This window comes from Muscardinus avellanarius, assembly GCF_963383645.1.
Source record: "Muscardinus avellanarius genome assembly, chromosome: 3".
NCBI lineage: Eukaryota > Metazoa > Chordata > Mammalia > Rodentia > Gliridae > Muscardinus > Muscardinus avellanarius.
This window is the reverse complement of record NC_137788.1, coordinates 96,899,924-96,914,758: the sequence shown is the minus strand read 5'-3', so window position 1 is coordinate 96,914,758 and position 14,835 is coordinate 96,899,924. Positions and strand designations below refer to the sequence as shown.

General features: G+C 42.2%; 1 protein-coding gene across 2 annotated transcripts in view; it reads left to right on the top strand.

Moving 5' to 3' along the window:
- Positions 1 to 14,207, top strand: part of LOC308260758 (mitochondrial adenyl nucleotide antiporter SLC25A24) — a gene marked incomplete at both ends in the record, with an annotated part of 49,663 nt that extends 35,456 nt beyond the window's left edge. For both annotated transcript variants that reach the window (XM_080692271.1, XM_080692272.1), the window contains 4 exons: positions 2,505 to 2,612; positions 4,007 to 4,174; positions 8,414 to 8,564; positions 14,023 to 14,207. In XM_080692271.1, the coding sequence (XP_080548397.1) occupies positions 2,505 to 2,612; positions 4,007 to 4,174; positions 8,414 to 8,564; positions 14,023 to 14,207 (612 nt within the window). The remainder of the gene's footprint in view (positions 1 to 2,504; positions 2,613 to 4,006; positions 4,175 to 8,413; positions 8,565 to 14,022) is intronic.
- Between the last annotated feature and the right edge of the window lie 628 nt (positions 14,208 to 14,835).

The window sequence follows — 14,835 nt, the reverse complement described above, 5'->3', positions numbered from 1 at the left end:
CTGGGTAGGAAATTTTTGGCTGGAAGTTGTTTTCTTTCAGAGTTTGGAATATGTTACTCCAAGCTCTTCTGGCTCTCATGACGTGGTTTGGGAAGTCTGGAGTGATTCTAATTGGTTTGCCTCTGAATGTCACTTGGCCCTTTGTTTTTGTTGCCTTTAAGATTCTCTGCTTGGCTTCCACATTGGTCATTTTGACAATTATGTGGCGTGGGGATCCTCTTCTCCGATCCTGTCTAAAGGGAGTTCTATAAGTGTCTTGGATCTGTGTATCAACCTCTTGCTCTATGTTTGGGAAATTTTCTGCTATTACTTCTTGAAAATATTGTTGATCCCTTTGGTTTCACTTTCTTTTCCCTCCTCTATTCCAATTATTCTTAGGTTAGCTCTCTTAAAATGGGCCCATATTTCTTCAATATCAGATTCCTGCTGTCGGATATTTTTTCCTAGATTAGAAACTATGCGTTCATTTTTGGAATTATCATCTTCTAAGAGCGAGATTCTGTTCTCCATGTGGTCTAATCGGTTGTTTGTGCTTTGAATTGAGGCCTTTACTTCATTAATTGCATCCTTTATCTCTTTTTGGCTCTCTCTGAGTTCTTTTCGAAGCACCTCTATTATTTCTACAGTTATTTTCCTGATTTGATCTTCTAGAAATCTCTGATTTTCTGTTTTATCAGGTTCTGATGTTGTGGGGTTGTGGGCATTCATTGCTCCAGTATTATTCCTCTTTCCCATGATTTCGGAAGTTTGTGCCTTCTCTGGGTTCTTCCCTTGGGTCACTATGACTTCACTTAAGGTGTTCTGGATATCGAGTCTGTAGTATCTCAGACCCCACTACTCCTTTACTGGGTTGTATCACAGAGTCTCCGACCCAGAGAGTCGATAGAGGCTGCTTTAGACTGTTGGGGGTGCCAGGTTGCACGTTCTCCTATGGTGTGATATCTCTGCCACCGCCCCTCCCCCACTGGGTCAAGTCCCAGAGAGTACAGTACTGGGATTTCTCCTCTGTGGCCCGCAATTTGACTCACTGTTCTTGAGTACGCAGATGTAGCTGTACTGGACTCGGTGAATTCTCTGCTGCTGCTGCCGGTGGCAATATGGCGCCGCTGTTATGCCCTCGGCCGTGAGGCTGGCGTATTTCTTCTTGGTTTTGATTTCCACTCTGAATCCCTGCAGCGTTTGCTGAGCTCAGCCACTGGGAGCTTTAGATTTTACCTGCGGCGAGAAATCCCACCTGGCTGTTCTGCAGCGGCTCACCTTGGCTTGCTGTAGCTGTCCGGTGAAGTTGCCACCGCTGCCGCCGGCAGTATGGCGCTGCTGTACGGTCTCGGGCGTGAGGCTGGTGTATCTCCTCTGTGGCTCTGTGCTCTGTTCTCAGTTCGCTTTCTCTCTGGAGCCTGGTGATTTTTTTGTTTCTCTGGTGATGGTGTTTTCTGGCTATGAAAGGTGCTGATTTTGTGGTAATGGAGATTAGTTGTTAGCGGGGCTCTTAAGCCCTGCTTTTCTCGGTCGCCATCTTCCCGGAAGTCCCAGAAACTCATCTTTTAAAAAGCAACTATGGACGCCGGGTGTGGTGGTGCATGCTTGTAATCCCCGCGGTTGGGAGGCTGAGACAGGAGGATTGCACGGGTTCGAAGTCAGCCTCAGTACTCAGTGAGGCTTCCAGCAACTTAGTGAGACCCTGTTTCCAAATAAAATATAAAAAGGTCTGGGAGTATAGCCCGGAGGTAGAAAGCCTCTTGGTTCCACCCCTAGTACCACCAAAAAAAAAAAAAAAAAAGAAAAAAGAAACTATGGGGAAATATCTAAAGTTATGAAAACTTTACGAACCCATGTTTTCTGCATGTCTAGGAAGGAATGCTGTTGCTCTGTTTTTAGCAAAGGAGCAGCTTGGTCTAGCATGTGGAATCCTTGTGTTCTGTGGAAATCTGACTTGAAAACCACTGTCCAATAAACCGACTGACTTGCCTTTCTGTTAAGTGTTGTTAATGGAATGGACTCACTTTGAGGATGTTAGTGTAATGTACACATTTTGAGGTGGACCGTCACGTTGTCAACAAATTGATTTCTAGGAGCGGATTTGTGCCTTGGTATTCTCTTAGTTAGCTTGGGCTACCATAATAGAATACCACTGATCGTGGATTGTGGGGCTTACCAGAAGAAATCTGTTTCTCCCAGTTCTGGGGGTTGGAAAGTCCACAGTCAAGGGGCCCGCCAGTTTGGTTTCTGGTGAGCAGTCTTCCTGGCTCACAGACAGCCACCCTCTTGCTGTGCTTAGCTGGCTTTTCCTGGTACACTTGGAAGTGGAGAGGAAGCTCTCCCTGATCTCTTCTTGTAAGGAGGATGCTAATCCTACCCATATTACCTCACCTAACCATAACTGCCTCCACAGCCCTATCTCCTACAGGGTCACCCTGGGGGTTAGGGTTTAACACATGAATTTGAGAGGACACAGTTTAATCCATAGAAGGTACTAATATACATTTAAAAACTTACTCATACAGTACAAGAAGTTGCTTACCGAGGAAGGACAAAAAATAGGAACCTTTGAGAGATTTGTTTCTGGCTCGATGGCTGGAGCTACCGCACAGACCTTCATTTACCCCATGGAGGTAGGTCCGGCTGTGAAGTCTGACTGCGTGATGGTGTTTGCATGGGCTGTCTGTTGTTGCGCAAGAGTTCAAAACAACAAGCATGTGTAATCTCACGGTTTCTGTGGCTCAGCAGTCAGGAAGCGGCTTTGCTGGGTGCCTCTGGTCCAGGTTTTTCTCAGCCTCCTGTCACGGGATCAGCTGAGGCTGCAGTCACCTTGAGGCACAACCAGGGGTGGATGTGCTTCCCAGCGTGTGCATGGGCTGTTGCCAGGCCTCGCTGGCTATTGGCTGGAGGTATCCACTCCCATCATGTGGGCCTCAGTGTGGTGCCCGAGCACCTTCACAACATGGTGGCCAGCTTCCCCGCAGTCAGTGAGCAGGTGGGGGGTAGTGTTTGCAAGTGTGAGCCTGTGCACACAACACAGTAACTGCTATCTCTTGTCACTTCTGCTGTGCCTTGTAGGAGACACAGACTGACGCTGGTAGAGTGTTGGGGGGAGTGCACAGAGCTGTGCATGCCAGAAGACAAGGGTCTTGGGGTGTCATTGTGCTGATGAGAACTATAGCTCTCATTCCTCCCCAAGGAGTTTCTGTGCAATAATTTGACAGCGGAGCCTCAGGACTTGATTACATGAGAGTAAGCCTGACTAGGGAGCCTTCTATTAGAGCATGGTTGGCAAACTGCGAACTTGTATGCTGGCTTATGCGCCCTTGAGCTAAGAATGAGTTTTACATATTTAAAAGGCAGGTAAAAACCAAACCAAACCAAACCAAACCAAAGAATATGCAATAGAGACCTGATATTTTAGGTCTGCAAAGACTAAAATATTTAGTGTCTAGCATTTATAGCATTGTTTTCCAATTCTTGCTTTAGAACAAAAATAATATTGTGGCTATCTGGATTCAACAAAGGGGTTTTAATAACCAATAAGATCTAAGCAAGATGTACCCTTCACTTCTACCACTTTGTGGAATGAATGTTAATATAGATTGTTCATGTTACTCTATACACCCTTTCTAAAAAAGCGTCCTGTTCTTCTAATGCCCTTTATCTCAATTAATCTCCCCACCATCCTGCCACCCATCCTATGCCCCGGGCTAGGAACATGGGGACTCCTTAAACCACCATTTCCTTGCCCTTCCGTGCAGTTTTATTATGACATCAGCTGGTGAGCTTGTCTCCATTTCCTTTGTCACCACTCACATTCAGATGCTCTTGACAGTAAGTGGGTCTTCTAGCTCCGGTCCTAACTCCTCAAGAAGTAACACATGACCGAGAGCATCAACAGACTGGGACAGTCATTTGAATGACAAATGCTGGGTATTTGTTCTCCACAAAGTTGCTTCCTTTAACTCCACGATGTTGGAGTTAACACAAACAATAATGTCTGGTTATATTCCTTCACATCCAGGTTATGAAAACCAGGCTGGCCGTGGGCAAAACCGGACAGTACTCTGGAATATATGATTGTGCCAAGAAGATACTGAAGCATGAAGGCTTTGGAGCCTTTTACAAAGGCTACGTTCCTAACTTGCTAGGCATCATACCGTATGCAGGCATAGATCTTGCAGTGTATGAGGTGAGTACACAACTAGGCTTTCAATCTACAGATGTGAATTACACAGTCTGTGTTGCTAGAATTTGACTTTATAAAAAGAAGCGAGAAAACAGTTTGTGATCTGATGGTTCAAGAGTGTGCTCCTTGGTTTTTCTTTTCCCAGGACTTGAATATGAGACCCTATATGTATTTGAATCACTTTTGTATTACTTTTTTATGGATTATTTTTGCTAAGGAAGAGAGCAGACCCAAACTCAGATGCAGTTGTAACATGAATGTAACTAACATAAATTCCTCTATTGTACTGAAGAGAAAACTCAGAATGCCACTTTTGGGTTAGGCAGCCATCCGAGTCACTTAGTAATTCATGGATTGAACACACACCGTGTGGAAGCCACGGGATCCTAGGGATTGGATCCTAGGGACCTACAGAAGAACTCAGTGTCTGCCTATAAGAAGCTGAAGGTCTGATGGGTAGGTGGACAAGCCAATAACTAAAGGGCAGTGGTTGGTTGGTTGTGCTGTGATAGACTAAGCCGGGGTTAGGACCAGTTCCAACCTGCAGCTGAGGGGAGGGGGACTGTGTAATGAAAGCTTCCTTAGAGGGCTTTTCTACTTTTATTAAATAGCTTAATTGATATATAATTCAGATAGCATATATTTCACCCACTCAAAGCATACAATTTAATGGCTTTGGGCATATTACATTATTTTAAAAGTTTATTCCAAGATGTAAAAAAATTTACCATTTTAACAATTTCCAAGTATATAATTCAGTGATATTAATTACACTAACAATGTTAGATAGCCCTCACCACTGTATATTCCCCAAACATTTTTTTTTACCAGGCTAAACAAACTTTGTTTCATGTGTGTGGTATTGGGGAGTGTACTAAGGGTCATTCTATCTCTGAGCAACACCCCCAGCTCTACTTAATGTTTTTTTTTTTTTTTTTTTGAAACAAGTCTCACTAAGTCGTAGAGGGTCTCCATACGTTGCTGAGGCTATCCTCGAACCTGTGATCCTCCTAGCTCCGTCTCCCAAGTACTGGGATTACAAGCGTGCACCACCCTGCCTGGCTGGCTCCAACCAAATGTTTTAACAATTGAGCACTAACTCTCTTCTTTACCTTCCCGTCACCCCCTCGTAAACTCCAATCTACTTTCTATTGGTGAAGTTATGTATTCTAGATGTTTCATAAGTAGAATCACACAATATTGTCTTCTTGTTCCAGGCTTATTTCACTTAGCATAATGTCTCAAGGTGCATTCATATGTCAAAACTTCATTCCTTTTACCGGCTGAGTAATGCTCAGCAATGTTTGGGTCAATGACAGAACATGTATATGGTGGTAGTTACATCAGTTTAAAATGCGACTGAAAAAATTCCTGTTGCTGAGTGAGGTCCAGGGCATCTTAACATTGCTAATGCAAGGCACTATTCACACGTTTGCAATGACGCCGGTGTAAACAAATCTATTAGGCTACCAATTGTGTAAAAGCATATCACTTACAAGTATGTGCAGTAACACTTGGTAGTGATAGATGACTTTGTTACTGATTTATGTGTTTACCATTCTATACTTTTTACCCTTACTTTTGAATCACTTGTGCTCCTTGTAAGAACATTACCTTGGTATATCAGCAGCAGACTCAGGCCTCTCTTGTTCCCTGAGCCTCTTGATTATGTCATTTTCTCTTGTGTTTGGTTTAATTTCATGGTGTTGTGTTCATTGTGGCCCTGGAAGCAATGTGCTATGCCATATATATGCGTCATAGAGCTTGGTGTGTAGTGGGCTATACAGCTAGGTTGTGTAAGCACACTGTGATGTTCTCACAACATGCAGTCACTTAAGGATTCTTTTATCAGAACATGCCCTTGCCTGAGTGACATGTGACTGAAACTTTTTCCACCCTTTAACCTGTGTATGCTCTTAAACGTAAGTGAGTCTCTTGTAGACAGGATCGAGTTGATCCTGCATTTTAATCCATTCAGTCATTTCATCCATAAGGACATTTAATTCATTAACATTTAAAGCAATTACTGATTAGAACTTACTGTGGCCAGTTTGTTAATTGTTTTTTGTATGTCTTATAGATTTTTTTTTGTTCCTTCTTTTCTTTCTTACTGCTTTTTGTGTTTTGTTGACTTTTTTTATAGTGACATGTTTTGATTCCCTTCTCATTTCCCTTTCCATACATTCTATAAATACTATCTTTGTGGTTACTATTGAAAGTACATAAAACTTATTAAGGCTTTAAAACAATCTGTTTTAGCCAGGCATGGTGGATCATGCCTGTAATCCCAGGACTTGGGAGGCTGAGACACAAGGATCTCTGCAACTTAGTGAGAACCTGTTTCAAAATAAAGAATAAAAAATAGGGCTGGGGGTATAGCATGGAGGTAGAATGCTCCTGGGTTCCATCCCCAATACTACACACACACACACAAAATAAAATCTGTTTTATACCAATTACAGCTTAACTACAATCTTACGTAAAACTTCACTCCTTTACATCTCTGACTTCCTTCTTCTAGTTTATGATTTTGGTGACACAAATTACCTCCTTTTATATTGTGTATCCATTAATAGATTAATAGTTACTTTTTATGGTTTTGTTCATTAAATTCTATACTAGTTTCAAAGTCATTTATACCCCTACACTGCAATACTACAGGATTTTACAATTTTCTTTTTTTGACCTATTTTATTTTATTAAAAAAATTTTTTTTTGGTGGTACTGGGGTTTCTGGAAACCCTTTTACTTCTGGGCTATACTCCCAGACCTATTTTAAATTTTTATTTGGAAACAGGGTCTCTTAAGCCAGCGAGGCTGGCTCCGAACCTGTGCGATCCTCCTGTCTCCGCCTCCCAAGCGTGGGGATTACAAGCGTGCGCCACCATGCCTGGTGTAGTCATACATCTTAATGGATTCAAGATAGTAGAGACATACATCCACACAATTTTCTATATATTCACCTTTATATACTACTTTATATTTACAGATAGTTTTGTGTTGCTGATTATCATTCCTTTGTTTAAACATGAAGGACTCACTTTAACATTTTTGGTAGGGCAGGTCTAGTGGTGATAAATTCTTTGAGCTTTTGTGTATCTGGGTAGTTTTTCATCTCTTCTTATGTGAATGTCAGTTTTGACAATATAGTATTTTTGTTTGGCAGTTTTCTTTTGATTTCCGCACATTGAATACAACCTTCTACTTCCTTCTGCCTGCAAGGTTTCCATTGAGAAATCTGCTGGTACTTTTGTAAGAGTAAAAAGCCAAAAAATTTAAACTAGTTTTATCATTTGTTTTACATATTAGTATATATTTTATCCTTAAAATGTTTTATGCTTAAAGAGCTAACTAACATATATTTAATATAATGTATCCTAAGTATTGTCTTCTCATGAAACACAAGGACCTACAGTAACAGGAGAAAACGTGGCCCTGGATTGGCACACCTGATTCTGAGCCCTTGTTAAGAAGCTCTGTTGAAAGCTGGGTCTGGTGGTGCATGCCTATAATCCCAGTACTTAAGAGGGCTGAGACAGAAGGATCTCAGGTTCGAGGCCAGCCTCAGCGACATAGCGAGACTTTCAGTATACTAGTGAGATCCTGTTTCAAAACAAAAACATAAGCCAGGCGTGGTGGCGCACGCTTGTAATCCCCGCGCTTTGGAGACAGAGACAGGAGGATCGCGCAGGTTCGAAGCCAGCCGCGCGCGCTGGCTTAGGAGACCCTGTTTCCAAATAAAAATGTAAAAATAGGTCTGGGAGTGTAGCCCAGAGGTAGAAGGGTTTCCAGGAACCCCAGTACCACAAAAAACCAACCAACCAACCAACCAAACAAACAAAAACATAAAAGGGGATGGAGATGCAGCTGGGAGGTAGAATGCCCAACTCCAATCTCCCCTCCCACATACACATAGGAAAAAAATAATAATCTCCATTGAGACAAATCATCCTCATTTTAAAAATCAGAATAATAGATCCATGTCAGAGTTTTTGCAAATGAAATAATGTATGTATACAGGGTATAAATTAGATGCAGTTAGTACTATGATTTTTAAATTAGTACTCCCCATAAGAAACCCTGGGTCTCATCCAGTTAGTAAGCTGCTGCCACTCCCAGGAACGCGCAGCCCCACCGCACAGAAAGTGAGAACGGCCATGAAGATGCCCACGCTGAGTGGAAGCAGTTGTCAAGTTTGGCGTTCTTTTATTTTTCTTCTTCTTTTCTCTGTTTCTTGAGCAGCTCTTGAAGTCCCATTGGCTGGATAATTTTGCAAAAGACTCTGTAAACCCCGGCGTGATGGTGCTGCTGGGATGTGGTGCCTTATCCAGCACGTGCGGCCAGCTGGCCAGCTACCCCTTGGCTTTGGTGAGAACGCGCATGCAGGCTCAAGGTAAGGCTTTGGGGTTGTTTTCTAGTGCATTTCAATTGTACGAAAGGGCTAGCTTCAGGGTGATATATTTGCACATACATAAAAACACAATTTGATCAGTTTCATTCCCTAATACTAATACTCCACTCCCCTCTCCCCCTCCTCCTGGCTATGTCCCTATGCCCCGTTGACCACCCCTTGGCTTTCATGGCAAACCCCCCTCCCCAGCTTCCACATTTGATTGAAAATACACCATATTTTCTCTCTGAGTCTAATTTATATTGCTTAAAATGATGGTCTCTAGTTCCATCCATTTTCCTACAAATGACATAATTTTGTTCTCTATGGCTGCATAAAACTCCATTCTGTGTCTCTACCACATTTTCTTTATCTGTCCACGCACACCTAGGTTGGTTCCATAACTGGGCTGTTGTGCTGCTATTATCACGAGTATGGATGTATGCAAAGTGTTCTGACTTAATTACGGGTAAACACCAAGGAGTGCTGTAGCCGAATCATATGGTAGTTTTGTGTTTGGCTTTTTGAGGAACTGCCATGCTGACTTCCACAGTGGCTGTGCTAGTTTACATGGCCAGCAACAGTCAGTATAGGAGAGTTTGAAGGCCAGCATTCATTATTATATTCTTTTTTAATTAATTAATTAATTAATTAATTTTTTTGTGGTACTGGGGTTCCTGGAAGCCCTTCTACCCCCGGGATACACTCCCAGACCTATTTTTACATTTTTATTTGGAAACAGGATCTCCTAAGCCAGCGCGCGTGGCTGGCTTCGAACCTGCGCGATCCTCCTGTCTCAGCCTCCCAAGCATAGGAATTACAAGCATGCGCCACCATGCCCGGCTCTTTTTTTATTTTTATTGCAGTACTGGGGATTGAATCCAGAGGCATTCTATCTCTGAGCCATACCCCAGCCATATTTTTCCCTTTCTTTCTTTCTTTCTTTCTTTCTTTCTCTCTCTCTCTCTCTCTCTCTCTCTCTCTCTCTCTCTCTCTTCTTTCTTTCTTTCTTTCTCTCCTTCCTTCTCTCCTTCCCTCCTTCTCTCTCTTTCTCTCTCTCTCTCTCTCTCTCTCTCTCTCTTTATTCTTTCTTTCTTCTGTGATATGGGGGATGGAACCCAGGGGCCTTCTATCTCTGGGCTACACTCCCAGACCTATTTTATACTTTATTTGGAAACAGGGTCTCACTAAGTTGCTGAGAGCCTCACTAAATAGCTGAGGCTGGCTTTGAACCCGCGTGATCCTCCTATCTCAGCTTCCCAAGCGCTGGGATTACAAGTGTGTGCCACCACGCCTGGCTTTAATTCTTTATTTTGAAACAAGGTATCATTAAGTTGTGGAGGGCCTCACTAAGTAGCTGAGGCTGGCTGCAAACCTGAGATCCTCCTGATTTAGCCTCCCGACTACTGGGATTATAGGCCTGCACCACTATGGCCGGCCCTTACTACTTGTATTCTTGATAACCCATTCTAACTGAAGTGAGATGGAAACCCAGTGTGGCTTTGATTTGCATTTCCCTGATGGATAAAGATGTTGAATTTTTAAAAATATATAGTTCTTAGAAATTTATACTTCTTTTTTTTTACTATGATGGAATGTCATTTTATTTTATTTTTAAAATTATTTATTGGTGCAATGTATTCATACATCATAATGGGATAAAAAAAACTTGTGTATACATACATGCACACATTGCCCAGTCAGACCCTACCCTATCCCACCCCATTCCCTTCCCAACCCTTATTCCTATGCTTGGTTTAGTGGTAGACATCTTATGAGGAGAGTCTTTGCAGTTCATTTGTCCATTTATTGATTGGGTTATTTGCTTTTTTAAAAATTGTGGTACTCAGGATGGAACCCAGGGGCATTCTACGTCCAAGCTACAACCCCAGCCCTATTTTTTATTCTGTATTTTGAAACAAGGTCTCAATGAGTTGCAAAGGGCCTCACTAAGTAGTTGAGGCTGTCCTCAAACTGTGAACCTCCTGTCTCAGCCTCCCAAATGCTGGGATTTGCACCACCATACCTGATTTGATATAGTTTTAAGAGAATTTTTAAACTTTCTTTTATTATTGTTTTCCTAAGTTTCATTTTTAGAAAATGAAACTAAATAAAACATTTTAATTAAATTTTATTTATTTTTTAATCTCTTTCTATGAAATTTTAATTCTACATGTACAATGAATTTTTATGTATGACTTATCTATAAACAGAGTGAAACTTTTTCTTTGTACTGTGATGAGTGCATGTTTTAATAGCATACGGTTTGGTATCTAGAGGGATTGGGGTTCATTTCCTTGCCCCAAATCTCCATTTTTTTCTTCTGTGAATAGGACTGAAAACAATTAGTAGGAAGATATTTAAATCGCCCACCATTTATTAAATTCTTGGCACATGGGCTGGGATTGTTCTTAGTGCTACTTTAGACCTTTTGAACTGGAATTCTTCCTCACACTGACGGTCTCCTCCCCTGGCTTTGGTTACACGGTGCCATCCTTGTTCTTCTGTAAGTTCGCTGATTTTTCTCTCTTTGCTATTTGCTGGCTATTGTTGCTGTGCTCACTCTATTAAAAAGTGCGCATTCAGTTACTGTCTTTTACATTTTCTTTTTTCCCTGGTCAGTCTCACCCACTGTTCTTAATTTCTTTCTTTCTTTCTTTCTTTCTTTCTTTCTTTCTTTCTTTCTTTCTTTCCTTCCTTCCTTCCTTCCTTCCTTCCTTTCTTCCTTTCTTTCTTTCTTTTGTGGTACTGGGGTTCCTGGAAACCCGTCTACCTCTGGGCTACACTCCCAGACCTATTTTTTAATTTTGGAAACAAGGTCTCTTAAGCCAGCGCGGCTGGCTTTGAACCTGCGCCTCCCAAGCGCGGGGATTACAAGCGTGCGCCACCACGCCCGGCTATTTCTTTGAACAGTACATCCTAAATATCTACGGCTCCATAACCAACCTCTCTTTCAAGTGCACCCAGCCCTCCTCCAGCCAAGCAGTGGGTCATTAAGTGACACTTCCCGAGCCGTTGCTGGGTGCTCACCATTGCTAGATGCTCGGGCTAGAGCATCAGCAAGTGAGATGTTGTCCTGTTACTGGAGAGCGGAGAAGACACAGGCAAGGCAAGTCAGTGACAGCGTAAAGCAGAAGAGTAACTGAGGCAAAGAGAGATTAAGGAACCTCCTTCAGGTTGTGCTCCTGGTAAACAGTGGAGCCAGACTTTACACCCAGACAGTCGGATTGAAACCATTGCCTAGGGAGCTTTCCCTTCGCGGGGTCTGCCAGCCTCCGTGTAGGCCCTCACACCGCCGCCATGCCTGTTTCTCTAAAGTCAAGGTCTCATCATTTTGTGTCTGCACAGACATCTTTGTTTTTTTTTTTTTTTTTTTTTTTTTGGTGGTACTGGTGGTTCCTGGAAGCCCTTCTATCTCCGGGCTACACTCCCAGACCCATTTTTACATTTTTATTTGGAAACAGGGTCTCCTAAGCCAGCGTGCGCGGCTGGCTTCGAACCTGCGCGATCCTCCTGTCTCTGCCTCCCAAGCGCGGGGATTACAAGCGTGCGCCACCACGCCCGGCTGCACAGACATCTTTGTAACTCTTCAGTGTCTTCAGAGTAAATTCCAAATTTCTGAGTGGGAATCCCACAGCCTTTACTAATCTGGCCTCGTTTTATTTTTAGCATCCTCTCCATTTTCTCACCCCCACGCTGTCCACCTGCAGCCTCTCGGCACCATCTGTGTGATAACTGCATCCAGCACTCGCCTGGCACATGGGTGTGCCAGCCTTTGTCTTGGTTGTGGCATCAACAGAATTTCCTTTCTCCTTTACCCTGTTGAGATAATTTTCAAGGCCCAGGTTCCCTATACTCTTTTATTTTATTTTATTTATTATTGTACTAAGGATTAAGCCTAGGTACATTGTACCTCCAAGAGACATTCCAGTCCTTTTCATTTTTTAATTTAGAAACAGGGTCTCACTAAGCTGCTGAGGGTCTTGCTAAGTTGCTGAGGCTGGCCTTGAACTTGCAATTCTCTTGTCTCTGCCTCCTAAGTACTAGGATTACAGCTGTGTGCCACTGTGCCTGGCCCTGGGTTACCTATATGTTTTCCTGAGCTTCCCAAGGCTTTCCCATACTTCCCATAATTCAACAATTCCCTCTGCAGTGCTTGCCTAATGAGAGAGGAGGAGGCAGCAGGGTATTGTGATGGGAAACGTGGCTTTAGAGTCAACAGGCCATGTGTTCTTGGCATTAGCATTCGATGGTTAAGTGTTTTAGGACAAAATTCTCCAACCTTTTTTTTTTTTTTTTTTTTTTTTTTTTGCTGTGCTGGGGATGGAACCCAGAGGCATTCTACCTCTGGGATATATACCCCCAGCCCTATTTTATAATTTATTTGGAAACAGGGTCTCATTAAGTTGCCGAGAGCCTCACTAAGTAGCTGAGGCTGGATTCGAACCTATGTGATCCTCCTGTCTCAGCCTCCCAAGTGCTAGAATTACAAGTGCGCGTTACCACGCCCAGCTTAAAATTCTCCATCTTTTTAAGCCTCTATTTTTATTTATTTATTTTTTGTGGTACTGGGGCTTGAACCCAGGGGCATACTATACCCGAGCTATACCCCCAGCCCCATTTTTTATTCCTTATTTTGAAACAGGGTCTCACTGAGTTGCAGTAGCTGAGGCTATCTGAGAACACTGATCCTCTTGTCTCAGCTTCCCAAATTCTGGGATTACAAACGTGCACCAGTCCGTACCTGGTTTAAGCCTCTATTTTTTTCTATAAAATGAATATATTTAGCTGGGCGTGGTGGCACATGCTTGTCATCCCAGTACCTGGGAGGCTGAGAGGAGAACTGAAAGTTCATGGCCAAGCTCATCAACTTAGCAAGACCGTCAGCAACTAGGGAGACCCTGTTTCAAGATAAAAGGAGCTAGAGAGCGGGGCATGGTGCATGTTTGTCATCCCAGCATTTGGGAGGCTGAGACCAGAGGATGTGGTTTGTGGACAGCCTCAGCTACTTAGTGAGGCTCTTTGCAACTCAGTGAGACCCTGTTTCAAAAAAAAATTTTTTTAAAGTCTAAAAAAAGGGCTGGGGCTGTAGCTTGGAGGTACAATGCCCCTGGATTCCATCCTCAGAAACACAAAACAAAAACAAAACAAAACAAAACAAAACAAAAAAACATGAAGCTGGAGTGTTGTTCCTTACCCCTCCCCAAACATAAAAAGATATATTATTTAACTTGTGGGGTTAGCAAGGAAAGTAATTAACCCATCGTCTAGCACATAGTAATTGCTCCATGAAGAGCAGTTATTACCATCATTACTATAGTCAGAACATGCACTCTGAGGCACTAAGTAAAAGTTTATCTCCTTGGATCTCTTTGAGTACATTCTGAGTCCTGTTTATTGTAATAAATTGAAACATGCTTGAATATTAAATTAGCCTGGTTTCTTTGTTTTTACCTTCCAGCCATGGTAGAAGGAGCCCCACAGCTGAACATGGTTGGCCTCTTTCGACGAATAATTTTCAAAGAAGGAATACCAGGACTTTACAGGGGCATCACCCCAAACTTCATGAAGGTGCTCCCTGCTGTAGGCATCAGCTATGTGGTGTATGAAAACATGAAGCAAACTTTAGGGGTAAACCAGAAATGACATGTTGAAGTTTTTGCTTTAGCATGCTTACTGAAACTTCAACAGTCTCTGGAGTGACTTCTGCAAGTGCAGCAAGTCTATGGCAAAAGAAGATTGTAGGGTTTTTTTTTTTTTTCCACAAAAGGGAAAAATATATCAACGATCACTTAAATGTTTGGGCCTGATTTTAAATATCTAGAAATGTTAAAAATCATAGTTTAATAAGTTTTGAGAAGGTACCACAAAATTGTACTTTTTTTTCCCCAGATCTGTGCCCTCAGTCCTAATTCTGAAAATGTACTTCCAAGAACTAAATTTGTTCTTGTGGTAGACGTATAGATCACTAATCTTAATTTTGCTCGGTTCAAATTTATGCCAGCTCCTTCATTTCTAAATGTCTAATGTCTTAAAAAAAAAAACAAAATGATCACAAAATTCTGTGGCTTAAATTGTTTCATGTATTTTGAATGTCTTTGTAGGCTTTTAAAAAATTTCTTATAGACCCATTAATAAAAATCATTGTACTTAAAATATACAATAGCTAAATAAGGATTAAGGCTTACCTCTTTCTTTAATCAGAGTAGTAATGGACACAAGAGGCAGAATTGGTAGAGAGAAGCAATGAGATATTCACCTGAGAGGGCACTTT